The sequence below is a fragment of the Pteronotus mesoamericanus genome, unplaced genomic scaffold (genome assembly GCF_021234165.1).
Source record: "Pteronotus mesoamericanus isolate MK-2021 breed Mesoamerican mustached bat unplaced genomic scaffold, CSHL_Meso_final contig_20, whole genome shotgun sequence".
In the NCBI taxonomy this organism is placed as follows: domain Eukaryota; kingdom Metazoa; phylum Chordata; class Mammalia; order Chiroptera; family Mormoopidae; genus Pteronotus; species Pteronotus mesoamericanus.
In genome coordinates this window covers 94,087,379-94,103,971 of record NW_026555085.1, presented here as the reverse complement: position 1 = coordinate 94,103,971, position 16,593 = coordinate 94,087,379, and the positions used below count along the sequence as shown (strand labels likewise).

General features: G+C 35.4%; 1 protein-coding gene across 4 annotated transcripts in view; it reads right to left on the bottom strand.

Annotated features, from left to right (window-relative positions):
* Positions 1 to 16,593, bottom strand: part of PCMT1 (protein-L-isoaspartate (D-aspartate) O-methyltransferase) — a 49,589-nt gene that overhangs the window by 8,660 nt on the left and 24,336 nt on the right. For 2 of the 4 annotated variants that reach the window (XM_054570104.1, XM_054570105.1), the window contains exons 4-7: positions 12,719 to 12,823; positions 10,324 to 10,444; positions 8,114 to 8,199; positions 3,566 to 3,735 (exon numbers count right to left, since the gene is read on the bottom strand). In XM_054570104.1, the coding sequence (XP_054426079.1) occupies positions 3,566 to 3,735; positions 8,114 to 8,199; positions 10,324 to 10,444; positions 12,719 to 12,823 (482 nt within the window). Of the gene's footprint in view, positions 1 to 3,510; positions 3,736 to 8,113; positions 8,200 to 10,323; positions 10,445 to 12,718; positions 12,824 to 16,593 lie in introns of all 4 variants that reach the window. The other 2 variants (XM_054570107.1, XM_054570106.1) reach the window with 2 other exon arrangements.

The window sequence follows — 16,593 nt, the reverse complement described above, 5'->3', positions numbered from 1 at the left end:
CTTCAGAAAATTGAAGAGTCAGAACCTTCCCCTGGATCAGGCTTTGGCTTAAGAGACTATCGTGGCTAGTTTGTTCTTTAATACAAAGACCACTAAAACAACAACAGGCTGTTTTACTTTCTTATCATTTGTGTGTTTACTGGAGTGGCACTTTCAATTTGCTTCAAGAACTTTTCCTTTGCATTCACAACTTGGTTAACTGCTGGCACACGAAGTCTAACTTTCATTCTGTCTCAGCTTTTGACATGCCTTCTTCACGAAGCTTGATCATTTTTAGTTTTTGATTTAAAGTAAGATTTATGCAACTCTTCCTTTTACTTGAACACTTAGAGGCCATTACACAGTTATTAACTGGCCTAATTTCCATATTCATGTGTCTCAAGGAGAAGGAGATGGGGGAAGAGCCAGTTGGTGCAGCAGTCAGAACACACTCAGCAGTTGGTGATTAAGTTACTCATCTTATAAGAACATGGCTCATAGTGCCCCAAAACAATTACAATAACAACATCAAAAATCATTGATCACAGATTACCATAATAAACATACTGTAGTAATAATTAAAAAGTATGAAATATTAAGAGAATTATTGAAATGTGCTACAGAGACACAAAGTGAGCAAATGATGCTGGAAAAATGGCGCTGATAGACTTGGCTTATCCCAGAGTTGCCACAAACCTTCATTTTATAAAAAACCACAGTACTGGCAAAGTGCAATAAAATGAATCCCACTAAAACAAGGTGTGCCTCTATATGTCCGTTTGTCTTGGTCCTTGGATTTTTTTGGATCTCCCACATGACTTGTAAGTTCCACAAGAACAGTCAGTTTCAAAGTAACAGCTGTGTATTCCTAAACTAGTACAGGGCCTGGCATAGTGGGCAGAAATACACTTACTGAATTAATAAATGTATTGAGAATGTCCTCAAACTGAGCCCTAGCTGGTGTGGCACAGTGGATTGAGTGCTGGAGAACCAAAGGGTTACCAGTTCAATTCCCAGTCTAGGGCACATGCCTGGGTTGTGGGCCAGGTCCCCAGTAGGGGGCATGCAAGAGGCAACCACACATTGATGTCTCCCTCTCTTTCTCCCTTCCTCTCTCTAAAACTAAATAAATTAAATCTTTTAATACAAATCCTCAAACTGAAAAATATTTAACAAAACAAATTATCCATGGTGTCCCTGGCTCCTAGGTAAGTCAACTTCCTTTACTGGTTTCCCATAACCTTTCCTGTGTTTCTTAAATAGTCCCTTCATTAAAATCAATTCAAAATCGTGGCTAAATATTTATGTTTCCTGCCTTGACTCTGACTGATAGTTTATGAACACAAATAGAAAAAGCAGATTAATGGTTTCTTAGGATTTTAGGTTAACTATTGATGTTTTACCCCTTGAAACATTCTATTTTCCAGTAATTTTTATGGTACAATTTTTTTAATATAGCAATTGTTCTTATTCCAATCTATTTCACCTTTATATTCTTTAAACTGGTATTCTTTAAAATTTAAGATTTACAATTAAGTAACTGATTACCTTTGTAATTACAACTACATCTTTGATTGTAGAAAAATGTATACTTGAACAGAAAATTTAACTTAAAAAGAAAAAATTAGAAAGTCCTCCTAGTACAGGAGAAAAGTTTCCAATGATGCATACATGTAAAATTGCTCTATGTTTTAAAAAGCTGAAGGCCAGAAAGGAAACCAAGTATATATACAATGAAATATTTGGTAATTGACTTAATAATTACCCATAATTTAAAAATTATTTTAATAAATAAATATTATAAATTTAATATAAATAGTTTAGTTTTATTAGGAATTAATACAGGTATTGTGGAAGCCTAAAGTTTATATAATGGGGGGAGGGGAAACCTCTTTATAAAGGAGGGGGAGAAAAAGAAAACTAAAAACAGGACTATTCATGTAATATTAGGTATAAGGCCAGGAACGACCCTAAGCAAGTAAGGGCCCTGATTGTTTAGGTTTCATGAGCTTCATTAAAAATCTACTTTGGGTAGCAAAACAGAGTACTTTTTTTCTTTCATTAAATTATATGTAGATGCTTAATACTAGTATTTATTGTATATATTAATAAAAAGAAAAAGTTTAACCTTAGAAATAATAATCTGAAATCTTACTTGATGTCAAATTTCAGTAATTTCAATGATATGTTTGCCCCCTTTATACAGTAAAAGTCATACAATTATGTAACGGTATAACTATATTAGAAGCAAAGTGTAGGAAGGATGTAATTAGTTGTTAATAACAACATGACTCTTAACTGAAGACTGATAACTTTTTAGTTTTTTTAAAAGAAGTGGCTGTGCTCCAAGTGAGAACTCAAAGAAAACAACGTAACTACAATTGGTGATGAATAGAATGCAATTCCTAGTAAGATATCCCAGAAATGACCAATCATTTTAACAATCAGAATTCAGTTAAAAGTAAAACTCAGTTTTGAACAAACTGAATTATATTCATTACAATTAATTTATTGAAAAACAAAAGTTTTGCAATTAAACATTCATTCGGAAACAAAATTGGGAGATCTATTAAACTTACAATCACCATGTTACTTATGAAGAAAATCATTATCTTAAAATAAATACCTCTGTCAAATAAAAATAGAATCTAAAACAAGGAAACTATAAAAGCCTTTCTTATCTTGGCATTTAACCCGAAGCGGTCTTAGCTAATGTCACTGTGACTTACTGATCGCACTCCTCCCGTGGGAGTGGGGAAAAGCAGGAAGAGGAAGAAATCTTGGCTTCCACCAAAATATTCAGACTACGCTGAGATGTACAACGAAAGTGGGTGTCATGATGAGCCATGCCGTGCTGGAGACTATGCTGCATGCTGCTGGGCCTCTGGGTGGGTTTGTGAGACCTGGGCACTCACTTTGAGGTCATGGAATCCCCTCCGCTCCCCAGAAACTTAGTTAAAAAAGGTTAAACACTGGCTGGCCCGTTCTACAGAAGGGCAATAAGCTTATTTGTTACAGTGGCTCTGAAATAACGGCTGAGTATAAAACAGGCATAGGCTGTCAGACATCTATGAACTTGACTGAAAGAGAAATCAAGCTGAGAGGAAGAATGTCCCCTCTGAGATTCCGACACCTTCAAAAACTGGGACAAGAATATCTTTTCCTCCCTTTCTCTTTATGACAATGAACGGGGCAGGAAAGGATGGCCCCTTCTCTTCAAACCAAAGCCTTTACCTCCATGACATTACAGCAGGTATAAAAATGATTTGTAAATATAGAAACGGGGAGGCTGATGATAAAATCTCCCTAGACAGTACTAAACTCTGGCTGAAAGCCTCTTAAAAAAACACATTTGTGCCAACCAAGTCTCACCCTCCCTTCCCCAAAGATGTGAGTTAAACCAAAAGAGGGGCAGACCATGCAAAATTTTTCTAATTTTTAATGTAGTGAATTTCTGATGTTAAAATGGAGTAGCATAAAAGTGATAACCAAAAAAGCAGCTCTTGCAGTCTAACATCTTAAAATTCACACCCTTTCACCTTGCATGTGTGGAAGAAGAAAGAGCAGAAGATAAAATCACTTCCACCTGGACCACTGCTTTTCTTTATCTGTTAAAGGCACGTATATCACTCCCATCAGCGGTTTCATTTTGACACTGCCATCTTGTAGCTTGTCATACTGCTCCAGCATCTGATTTCCACCCGCAGGGCCGACCGGCAATATCAATCTCCCACCAGGCTTTAACTGGTCTATTAGCTAAAGAGAGAAAAAACCACATCCACACCAAAGTTATAGATTTTATATTAATAGCCATTTTACATGTCCATAAACAGCCTTCAGTGTTCATGGGCAGAAAGTACAAATGTACTTTATTTGGTACACATATACTTTCATTGTTAAACTTATCACTCAATTCCCACTCATTTACTTATCTACCTCTCCTACTAAACTGCAAGTCTTTTGACCATAGGGACTGTGTCTTACTCGGTCTGGTACAACTGCAATGCTCAAATGTTTGAGCTGAACACATAATATAGAATTATCTTCTTGGGAAGGTTAAAGGCAAAGCTGAAAGTTCCAATGCCTTTCTGCTTGTTTTGAATCTTTGTGGTTTAGAGGGGAGTGTAGACATTCTGCAGGGAATCCCTATCATTGTAGAATTTAGGGCATCACTTAACCAGAGCTAAGGGGACCTTGGTTTTACAATGGAATTTAGGACTGCTGGTGCCGGGACGAAGGACAGTAGGGCTGCAGCCCCTGACGCGTTAGAACGAGGGCTCCCCTGTCCGTGAAGAGCCAAGGCCGCTCAATGAAAGCCCCTTCAGTCAGTTTGAAAGTCATGTTACCATTTAACTGTAGCTTTACAAATCACCGTTAATCACAAACAATGAGAAAGAAACCACACTTTGAAAAGTATTACCCCCCTCAAAAGGGTGTCTCAATTAAAATTTTGGTTGTCAGCAAGTTTGGTTGGTTGGTTGTTTTTTTTGCTATTTTAATCTTTATAAAGTAATATTTGCAACAATTGAGTTGGTTTTTTTAAATGTCAAGGTTTATGATGAAGAAGAGCAGGCTGCTTCCCTCCAATCTTGCTTCCTAAATCCAGTTATTTTAATCCTTATAGCTGTGTCTTCCATTGGTTACTTTTTATTTGGAGGTGCTTACTTCTAAAGCACATCTTTTCTTTTGAAGATTTTATTTATTTTTTTATTTATTTTTGGCACATTCTGTTAGTCACATCCCCTTCTCCATACACTATACAAATCTTTTTTCATTTCAGTTGCATTTTTACCTTTCTTGAAATAATAAAGCATAATATGCCAAAAATGTTGCATATGTTTTTCCATCTTCAATATATAATGGCTGCTCAGAAAATCACCAATTTTGATGTGTTTTTTTTTTTTTTAAAGATTTTATGTATTCATTTTTAGAGAAGGGAAGAGAGGGAGAGAAACATCAATGTGTGGTTGCCTCTCATATGCCTCCAACCAGGGACCCGGCCCGCAACCCACACATGTGCCCTGACTGGGAATCAAACGAGCGACCCTTTGGTTCGCAGGCCACTGTTCAATCCACTGAGCCACACAGGCCAGGGTTACTTGTCTAAATTGAGATATAACTGACACATAATATTGTATTAGTTTTAGGTATACAACATAACTCAATATATGTATTATGTTGCAAAATGATTACCATATTTTAAGTTCAACTGACATCCATCACCACACAGTTACGATTTTTTTCTTGTGATGAGGATTTTTAATATCTACTCTCTTAGCAACTTTCAAATATACAATACAGAATTACCTAGTTACCATGCTGTATAATATTTAATTTTATTTCAAATTATATACTAAATGAGGACTGAGCTCTCTTACATATACTCTCCTCCTTTCCCTCAATCCAACCAATACCTTGGTTTTTATTTAAACCACTTTCTGTTGTGACTGTAAATATAATTTGCAGCTGAGCCAAGAGGTATTAAAAGATTGTTTCCTTTTTTATATTGTACAATAGTTGTTTCTCTGCAGTTAAAAACCGAAGCTTTTTCTCTTTTCACTCAATTTCCTTTTTAACTGTGTTTGGGCAGAATCTCCCGGTGCCGCCTTTTGCTGCTCCAAATCTGGCCTGGGGGTTCTCCCGGCCTGCGGCACAGCCCTCACCCAGGGACTTCTCTCTGCAGTGACACTGGGAACTCTCATCCCCTCTCTTCTAAAACAGATATCCTGCCTTCCTGGATCTCACGGCTTCCTTGTTTGGTTTTTACCTACTGTCTCTCTCCTCCCTCATTTTTTGCTATTAAAGCAATTTCTCCAGAAAAATTCTGTGAAACAGTGCACAGACTATTGCAAAGGACAACAGTTGAGATTTCCAAGTCTAAAACTATCCTACCCATTTGGCAATATGTGTGGGTACAGAATTCCAGGTTGGAAATCATCTGCAGTTCAGAACTGCGATGGTGTGTTCCCTGCCTTATTGATTCCAATGTCGCTATTATATGGTCAGATGCCTTTCTGATTACAGATCCTTAACAGATTATCTTTTTTGCTTTTCTGGAAACTTGTAGGATCTTCTCTTTATATTTAACATTCTGAAATTTCACGGTGATATTGTGGTTTGTTTGGTATTTTTTTTAATTCATCATCCGGACACTCAATAGATCTGTTCATATTACAGAATCATGTCCTTCAGTTCTTAGAGATTTTCTTACATAGGACTGAGGCTTAATTGTCCCTTATAAAAATTTCAAGCCACAGCCCCTCTTTTCAGACCCAGGCCTCATCTCTGATTTCCCAGGTCCTGATGCCTCTCATTTCTACGTCTTTTCAGGGGTCTGCAGCACAAACCACTGCTGCAGTGACGGCACCCTCTGCGGTCTCCTTGGTTTGGTCTCCTCCATCCTGCAGAGTCATCAGCGCTCCAGCTGCTTTCCATCTTCACACACTACATAGCTCAGAACTGCACGTATAGTCTCCCACGCAGCTGAACATAGTTTCTGTTTCTGGCTTTCCTAGTTGCTTTGGGGTGACATACAAGAGGGGCATAAATATCTTTACACATTATCTTAAAACTGGAAAGCCCCTTCAGCATGTATATAGGACCCCTATAATACTTACAAGTGCTACTATGTTTAAAATCATATTGAGTTAAAGCTATGAATGTCCTTCAGGATCATCTTGGGTTCTTAGTGGAGAAAATGAGTCCTGCACCCAAGTCCCTTTATTTAAATACAGTTTTATTTCAGATTTTAATTGTCTGTACTAGGCTGCCAATATATTTTTTTAGTTAAAAAAAAAACAAAACTGCTGATCGTGAGTTCATAAATGAAAATTCTTTGAGTTATTTATGACTTGTATACCTTTCCATACCACGTTAATACTTCAACTAAAATGTGTTAAAAGCAGCCCTGGTCGGGTGGCTCCATTGGTTAGGGGACCATCCCGTACAACAAAAGGTTGTGGGTTCTGTTCTCTGTCAGGGCACATACCGAGGCTGCAGGTTCAATCCCTGGTTGTGGCATGTATGGGGGGCAACTGGTGGATGCTTCTCTTTCACATTGATGTTTCTCTCTCTTCCCCAACCCCTTCCTTTCTCTCTTAAATCAATAAACATATCCCCAGGTGAGGATTTTTTAAAAAATGTGTTAAAGCCACTGGTTTAGTAAAAAAAACAAACACAAAAATCAGGTAACAGAGCCAGACAGAATAAATGATTTTCCCACAGTGATGCAGTCAGTAGGTAGCAAGTCAATGATTACAAGAAATTCCGCAACTTTCAGCTTCTCATACCTGATCTAAACAACAACAAGAATCCTTTCTAGGTTGAGGAGTGGATCAGACTGGGCAGAAAATGTTACTTGTCATCTAGCCAAGAACTATGTAAAACTCATATAATAGCAACCTAAGATTTCAATAAATTAACCAAGAATTATTAAGAGCTAACATAAGCTTATCAGTCTTGCAAAATGAAAAATTAATTTTGTACTTAAAATATTTCCTTGACTATAATATATAATACTGGAATAGCCTTCCTTCTCATTGAAACAATACAAATTCTCTTACTCTGAACATCAGTTCAAGTTCCATTCCTGTATGAATATTCCTTATTACTCCATGCAAAATTCTTTCGTTACCTTGAATTCCTAAGGATTTTCATTTTATTCAATATATATCATATGCTAATGATGTGATATTACATCACTAATTTCCCTGTTATGGATATGACACATTTCCTCTAGGATATAAGCTTTGTGAGGGTAAAATGTAGGACAAATACTCCTTGGCTCTCCCAGACACCTAATCATCTTGTGTATTCTGGTATTACATAAAATATCAAGTGATTATCAGGTCATGAACTCTAGAGGCAGTTTCCCCATTCCACTGGCATTCTCGTTCTTTGCTAGTTCAAATATTGCTTCAAAAGACAGCCATGAGCTGGGGTTTGGTAACCTTGGCATCATTTATACAACTGTTTGCATATGGAAACAATAATCACCTACTAACTGTAACTAAAATGTACAACATAAAAGTCTAATTATATTTTGAGCATTACCTATAAGTCATTCCTCTCTAAATCTTTGAGAATTTTAGTTGAAAAAAGCACACAAACACAGAGAAAAAAAAAAACAACTCACTGCCTGGGGCACAACCGGGGCCGCAGCACCCACGTGAATAGCATCGTAAGGGGCTTCTTCAGCATATCCCATCCGTCCATCCCCAACTGAAAGAAAAGCAGTATGCTTTCAATACCTGTCCAGGTAGAACTACTTAGTGTGAAGATTTTAAAGCAGGGAAAGGACAGTTTTTGGTTTTTGTTTTTTCAGATAAATGATGGTGGGACCACTGAATCTGCATATGGAAAAAATATATACTTGGACCCCCTACCTCAGATATACACAAGAGTCAATGTCAGGAAGATCAAAGACCTAAATGTGAAAAGCTAAAAATAATAAGGGTTCTAAGAAATAATATAGAGAAATACCTTCATGACTTCAGAGTAGCCTTAAGCAGGGTACAGAAAGCACTGGAAAAAAATGTAAGTCTAGCTACATTAATATTAGAATTTCCATTTTATCATAAAGCACCTATATGAGAGTAAACAGGCATGCCACAGAGTGGGAGGAGATTTATAATATACAGAAAGAGGCAAAGGGCTAGTCTCTGGAAGTCCTACAAATCTAAGAAAAAGATAAACAACTCAATATCTGAACAGGCATTTCACAAAAAAGGAAACTAAATGGCCAAACATATGAAAGTGTTCAACCTCACTGGTTAATAGGAAAACACAAAATTAAAATCATAAAGAGATACTGTTATACACTCACTAAATGGACAAAAAGAAAAGTCTAATAATGCCAAATGCTGGTAGAGATATAGAGTAACAGAAATCCTGATAAATTGTTTCTGGGAATGTACATTGGTTCAATCATTTTAAAAAACAGTTTTGCTATGTCTATGGTAACCCTTAGAACCTACAATACTACTACGGAAATGAGTGCTCGCATAAGGTGTGAATCTGGATTTATGTAAATATATGTTCACAACAGCATTGTGAATATCCATGAATTAGAAATAACTCAAAATACCCATCTACAGTAGAATTAACAAGTTCTGGTGATGTTCTTCCAATGGAACGTTGTACAACAATAAAGATGAACTGTACGCAAAAAGTGGGTGAATCTTACAAACATAATATTGAATGAAATACGCCATTCATCATAGAATGTATACTGCATGGTTCCATTTATCTATAGTTCAAAATTAAATTAAATGTTACCTTTGGAAGTGCAATTAGGTAGTAAATGCACAGAAGTAATGATACTGGCTACCACTAGGGAGAAGGGATGGAATTATGATGAGGAAAAAGGAAGCTAAGGACTTCCAAGGTATAATAATGCTCCATTTCTTGATCAGTGTGGTAATTAAATGGGTATTTTATTAAGATTCACATTTATGTTTTATGCATTTTTTAATGTTTTCTTATTTTTTACAATACAAAGTGTACTCCTATGGAAATATTGTCACTTTATATTGCTGAGTATAAAAAAGCAAACTACAGGAAAATATGCACAGTATGAGTTAAACTCTGTGTGTGTGCAGTTCATTCGTACATATGTTTATGTTTAGAAAAGTTAAAAGGGAAAAGGAGAGGCTTTCTTTTTTACCTTAGACGTCTCTACACTGTTTAAATTTTTTTATAATGAATACTTGTTACTTCGGTATTACTTATATGTGGAATCTAATGAACAAAATAAACTAACAAACAAAATAGAAACATGCTCATAGAGACAGACAATAGACTGACGGCTGTCAGGGGAAGAAGGATGGGGACTGGGTGAAAAAGGTGAAGTGTTTTAAAGTAAAGAAAAAAACCCCACAGACACAGACAATAGCATGGCGATTATAAGAGGGAAAGGGGGTGGGGAGACAGAATTGGGTAAAGGGTTAAATGGTGATGGAAGAAGATTTAAATGGTGATGGATGGAGATTTGACTTGGGGTGGTGAACACACAATACAACATATAGATCATGTATTATAGAATTGTAAATCTGAAACCTATATAATTTTACTAATTTCACCCCAATAATTTTTTTTTAAAAAAGCAGTGAAGAAAGACCTTAACATGGGCACCTTCTGAAACAGTTAACAGTTATATCAGCCAAGGTCCCAAAGTCAAGGTAGAACTAGCATAACATTTTCAAGTAATTGTTTTCCAACTTAGTACTTAAAAGTGAATGTTTAAAACATGCAGTAATTAGCTCTGAGTATTATTTAGCTGCATGGGGATCTTTTGAAAATAAAAACTCTCCAGAGAGGAAAATTTTAAAGTTTTCTGATACTCACCGACCAGTTGCACTCTCCCTGAAGACAAAAGCATTGGGTCGTCCTTTCTGACGTTATTTATTGAGTCATCTACTAGCTCTTTAATGTGGTCAATTCCTACAACTTTTCCACTGGCTCCAACCTGGAAATGAGAATAATTCAATAGCTGACTGGTCTAAATTTGTCTTTCTTTTCTAATAAAATATTTTTTTAACTTATTTTTAGAGACAGGAAGAGAGGGAGAAAGAAAGGGAGAGAAACATCAATGTGTGGTTGCATTTCGTGCACCCCCTGCTGGGGACCTGGCCTGCAACCCAAGCATGTGCCCTACACTAGGAAGCAAACCGACAACCCTTTGGTTCGCAGGCCAGTGCTTAATCTACTGAGCCACAACAGCTAAGGCTAAACTTGTTCTAAATTGTCATTAAAGTATTCCTTATGTAAAGTCCTATTCTCAAATGAGAAATAAAGACAAACAGCTAAAGCCTCCGATTAGATTACTATTCAGTTTATTATAAATTATTTACCAAACAACTTTCTCGACTATAACCTTCAAATGAATAATTATATTTAAGTAACTAAAAAGCTAGAATTAGCCCTGGCTGGGTGGGTCAGTTGGTTGGAACATCATCCCATGCACCAAAAGGGTTGCCGGTTCGATCCCCAGTCCTGGATACGGGAGGCAAACTATTGATGTTTCTCTCTCTCACATTGATGTTTCTCTCTCTCTTTTTCTCTACCTTCCTCTCTAAAATCAATAAAAACATACCTTTGGGTGGACATTTTTAAAAACTAGACTAGATTATAAAAACTTGAAATACTAAGAAAAATGCTATCATTCTTTAATTTATAATTTTTAAATCCAGGACCATGATGGACGACTTAACTGTCAATATTAATGGTAGCTAATACAATCATTTTTACTTAAATTAAACCTAGAAGTGTGACTTTAAATACTAAAATATTACATAACATTTTATAGAGATTAAGATAATTTTATAGGAATTTCTATACCCAATTCTACTGCCATTTTGTGGAAAGTATAAAATACATAAAAATATAAAATGGCCCCAAATAGAAATATTAATTCTAAAAAAATTTAACACAGTAAAGACTTAGATGTCAGATTAGCTGAGTTCACATCTAAGTTTCATTACTACTTACAACTGTATAACCTTGGCAAGCTACTCCATGAATCACATTTCTCAGCTGTAACATGAGGAGTTAAGAGGTATATACCTCAAAAATGGCATGAGGATTAAATAAGAGAATATATGAAAAGCATTCAGAACACTGACCAGCATGTGCTAAATGTGTGAAAAACATTAAATTACCTAATTTTAAAAAAGAGAACTCAGAATTTAATGATTTTTTAAAAAATAAATTTCCCTTTGAAACTATAAATATCTCAAGTATAGAAAATAATCTCATTATTATTTCTAAGCTTTGGGGAAAAAAGGCCCTGACATCCCATTAGTGAGGGCTTACCTTCTATAAAATAAGGAAAAAAAAAAGAAAATATTGAACAGAACTATCTGCATCCTTATGTGCCAGACACCATTCTGAATGCTTAAGAAATGTCAAGGAAAAAAATCAGACAAAACTTCTATCTCTCTAGAACTTAACATGCTAGTGGTCTGCTGATTATACATGTATAGCAAGTTAAATGGCTTCTAGTCCAAGATGGACCCCTAAATCCCAAATTAACTAAACCAGAACCTTCCAATCCGGCCTCCAGGGAAAAGATTTTTCATAATTGACTTGATTTGATTATCTGAGCACAGCTGAACCTTTTCTCAAGGTGCTTGAGTAGGTCTCCAGGCTCACTCTGAACACTCTGGTAGTCATTTACCAAATAAGCCTCTGGTACTGTTAAGTTGAAGTATACTAAACAAGGCATTTTTCTAAGAGCACTTTTCTTCATTCCTAATAAGCCTGCAGGAGTATTTAGATATCAGAATTTACTATTTTCTGCCAGATGAGAATTTGGAAGAATATAGTCTGGGAGCTTAAGATCATAAGAGAAGGGCCCGTCTGATAATGAAGCCAACATGTGAAGATAAGCAAAGCCAAACCAAAAACCACAGAGAAACCCACTGTTGATAACATCTGATCTTCTGAATCCAGCCACATAAGAAGCCAGCCAAGCCTTTAGATGTTTTCATTATGTAAACCAAACAAACTCCCTTTTAGCTCTGCCAGTTTAGATAGAATGTTTTGTCACTTGCCAGAACAATAAAAAAATCTTAGTGATATATATTCCAACAGCTTCCTTGGTAGAATTAAAAAAACAAAAACAAAAACAAAAAACCTTCAGTAGCTTCTAATGAAAAAAATATACAGCCAAATCACACGCAGGACACGTAGAACTAAGCTTTTGTTGGGGCCAGAATGAAAAACAAAATAAAGGTCTTACCATACGTGCAAAACATGCAGTAAGGATTCCACTTCCAGATCCTACATCAAGAGCTTTAGCTCCTTCATGCAATTGGTCAAATAGAAGTTCTAGTGCATATGCGTGCTGCCAAAAGAAACAAAGCAAATATTTTCTTTTCAAGAATATATGTATCATAGCATATAAAGAAAGTTGCCAACTTCATACCAGTGTTACTACTATTGTCATCTACCAAGACAATGAAAACATATTATATAGTACTCACACCTACACAGGAAGTAAGAAAATTCTCATGGTTTGATTACATTCTTACATTTAATTAAAATGTTTCAGTAATTTTTGATCTCCTGTGTGCAAATTTTAAAATTTAATTAATTCAAAGCCAAAAGTTACACCCGGATTTACAGTGAAAAGTCTCTATCCCACCCCACTGCAACCACGCTCACGCCCAACCAGTCTCACTACCTAGAGGCAACCAGTATTACCAGTTTCTTATGCTGCCTTCCAAACATATCCATTCTATGTATATATAAGCAATGCATATGTGTCTTTTCATTTATTATATCCTGAAGAAACTTTCTAATCAATATTTAAGTAGCCTGTTCCTTTTTTTAATGGCTGAGGAGCATATTTTTGTATGGATGTATTATAGTAACAAACACCCCTAATGAAAGATATTTAAGGTAGCTCCACTCTCCAAGACCACAAAGAAATGAAATAATCTTAAAAGGTATATCTGCAGGATAATATAATAATCTTATAAAGTGTATCTATAGAATGAATTTCTAGAAGTGGAATTGAGAGGGCCAAAGGATATATTTTTATATTTACAGTACATATAAATTATAAATCAAATAAAATCATAATGATTATGCTTTGGATTAAACCTTGAAATAAAACTTTCACTACATTATCTTCTTTATAAACTTACATTTCCGTGCTTTTCTAAAATATGAGGTTAGAACTAATAAATGTTATCTTAAGAGCTGTCCTAGTATGTTCACTAAAAATCATCAAATCCTATAGCAATAAAACATTCACTACCAGAATTTAGTTGATAAAAATACACATTCATGCCCTGGCCATGTGGTTCAGTTGGTTGGAGCATCATCGCACCAAAAGGTTGTTGTAGGTTCGATCCCCAGTCAGGGTGCATCGGGGTACATATAGGAAGCAACCCATCGATGTTTTTCTCTCACATAGATGTTCCTTTCTCTCTCTCTCTCCCTCAAATCAGTAAAACATGTCCTTGGGTGAGGATTTAAAATTTTTTTTAATTACACATCCATGAATCTATAGTGATAATAAGTAAATACATACATACATCTATACATATATAAACAGAGAATAAGGGAAAATTGTTCCCAACCAATAAACATAGATGAAATGATAAACTTACAAAATCACCATTTGGCAACCATCTTAATAACAAATGAGTCAGGCAAAAATTATAAGTGAATGCTAAAGGCAGGGGGTTATAATTCGAGAAATAACAGAGTATTTACATAACCTTAAAGTGTTTGCCCAAGACACTTATTATAAAAGGGAAAACCATAATTTTACAGTGGAGTTCAGAAAAAAAAATTCTGAGTGAGGAAACCTAGTTGACATTACTTTAATCAGATGATAAAGTTAACATCATTAATGGAATATAATGACATCATCACATGACATTAGCTAAAACACATTACTTCTGGGATATTCCAGGCAAAAATGCATAGCCCATGTCTAATTATTAGAATACAGCAGATAAACCTAAATTAAGAGACATTCTTTAAAATGACTGGCTTGCATTCATAAAAATCTTCAAGACCATAAAAGATTGAAGAACTGTTCCAGATTAAAGAAGACTAAGACATGACAACTGAATAAAACTCTGATCCGCAATATCCTTTTCCTATAAAAGGCATTACTAGAGCAACTAATGATATCTAAATAAGGTCTATGAATTGGTTAACAGTGTTGTATTAATGTTAATTTCTTGATTTTGATAATTGTACTGTGATTATTTAAGAGAATGTTTCTAAAGATAAAAAGCATTCTGCTTGCAAATTACTCCCCAAGTTCTTGAAGAAATATATATATTTCATATATATATTTGTATATGTGCGCTTGTGTGTGTAGAGAGAAAGAGAAAGGAGAGGGAAAGGAGAAAGAAATAAAAAAGAAATTAATAAAGTAAATATGGTAAAATGCTAACATTCAGGGAGTATGGATAAAAGGTAAAGGAAATTCATTTGTATTCTTACATTTCTGTAAGTTTAAAATTCTGTTAAAATAAAAAAAATTAATCATCAGAAAGAAGTAATGTGTTCAAAATGGAGGACAGGCTGGAAACTCCCTATTTGGAAAACTAATTTAGGTGATAAAAGCCAGAATACTGGTTCCTCTAAGGACAGGAGTTGACTAGGAACGGGCATGAGGGAACCTTGTAGGATACAGGAAATGCTCTTTATCTCGATCTGGGTAGTGTTCACAAATATGCACACATGTAAACATTCATTGAGTTGTGTTAACAATCTGTGCACTTTACTGTGTGTATGTTATAACTTTAAAAAAAATAAAAAGTTAAATACCACTACGAAACAACCACATTCAGAATATGGGAAATTCAATAGAATAAATGAATGAGTTCTGTCAATAAATAAATAGCAAAAAGAAAGGGACTGTTAACATTTTTAAAAGAATAAAAAGACTAGAAAGATGCAATATATGGACCTTGTTTAGATCTTGAAAAAGCAAATCAACTGTAAAAAAAAATTCTTTTTGAAACACCTGGAAAAATTTGAATATGGATTAGATCAAAGATAACGTTAAGAAACACTGTTTGGCACGATGGGGCATTGTAGTTGTGTTTTGAAGTCTCTCAGATTTACACTGAAGTATTTAGGGGTAAAATATGTTTGAAATTTTCTTTAAAATGGTTCGACAAAAGGAAGTCATATAAATTCTTTTGCAAAGAGATTCTTGTCTAAAGAGTGAAAACCACCAATACTATGAAGAAAGTTTTGGATTAAATGCCAAAAGTACTGGATTCCGCTCGTTCTAAATTTATCAGCCCTATGACATTGGATATTATTTTTAGTTCATTGTTCTCAGTTTCCATGTCATTAAATATGTAAACACTGTTGCTATCCTTCTTTCTCCACAGAAGTATCATTGTTATTAAAAGTCATGATGTATTTAAAAAGTACTTTACAGATTCTGAAAGATTTACTAATGAAACATATAATGTTTACATTAAGAAAAAGTCAACCATTACAGCACAATGACTTCTTGCTGCTTCTCTTTAAGGTATTTCCAAGTCATTTATAAAGGTAAAATTAACAATTAGTTGATCTTTTACTTCTACTTAGTGTGTTTTTGGTAAACTCTCTATTAGGAAATCTTGTATATAGCTGTCAATCAGAAGACTCCCTCTTATGCTTGATTAAAGAATGAAATGACTTGGTTGGTCAAAAAAAATCTGGTAAACGCCCCCCTTTCCCTGTTCTCCTGCCATCCTGCCCCATCCCTTCCATTTCTGAACAGGTCATTCCTGAAGCCATTAAGATGGGCTGAGCAAGTAAGCTGACCATACCCAGAGGGCCAAGAGGGTAGCTGCAATGCCCAGTTAGAAGTGTCAGAACCCACGCAGGTTCAGGAGGGCACCTGTGTTCACACAGGGCAAAGGACTGAACCGAGAGTCAGACCGACGCTAGGTGAGGGTTCTGCATACCACGGTGGGTCCCTGCTAAGTGTCAGAGCATAAATGGTGGAGAAGGAGGAGTATCGGGGGGTGGGGACAGACAGTGATAGCAGTGGGAAATTGGTTTCAAACATGAGGATTGATCAACTAAATAAATATATTAAGGAAAGTGGAACCAGTCTTCTCCCTGTTAGAAAAGGAAGTTAAA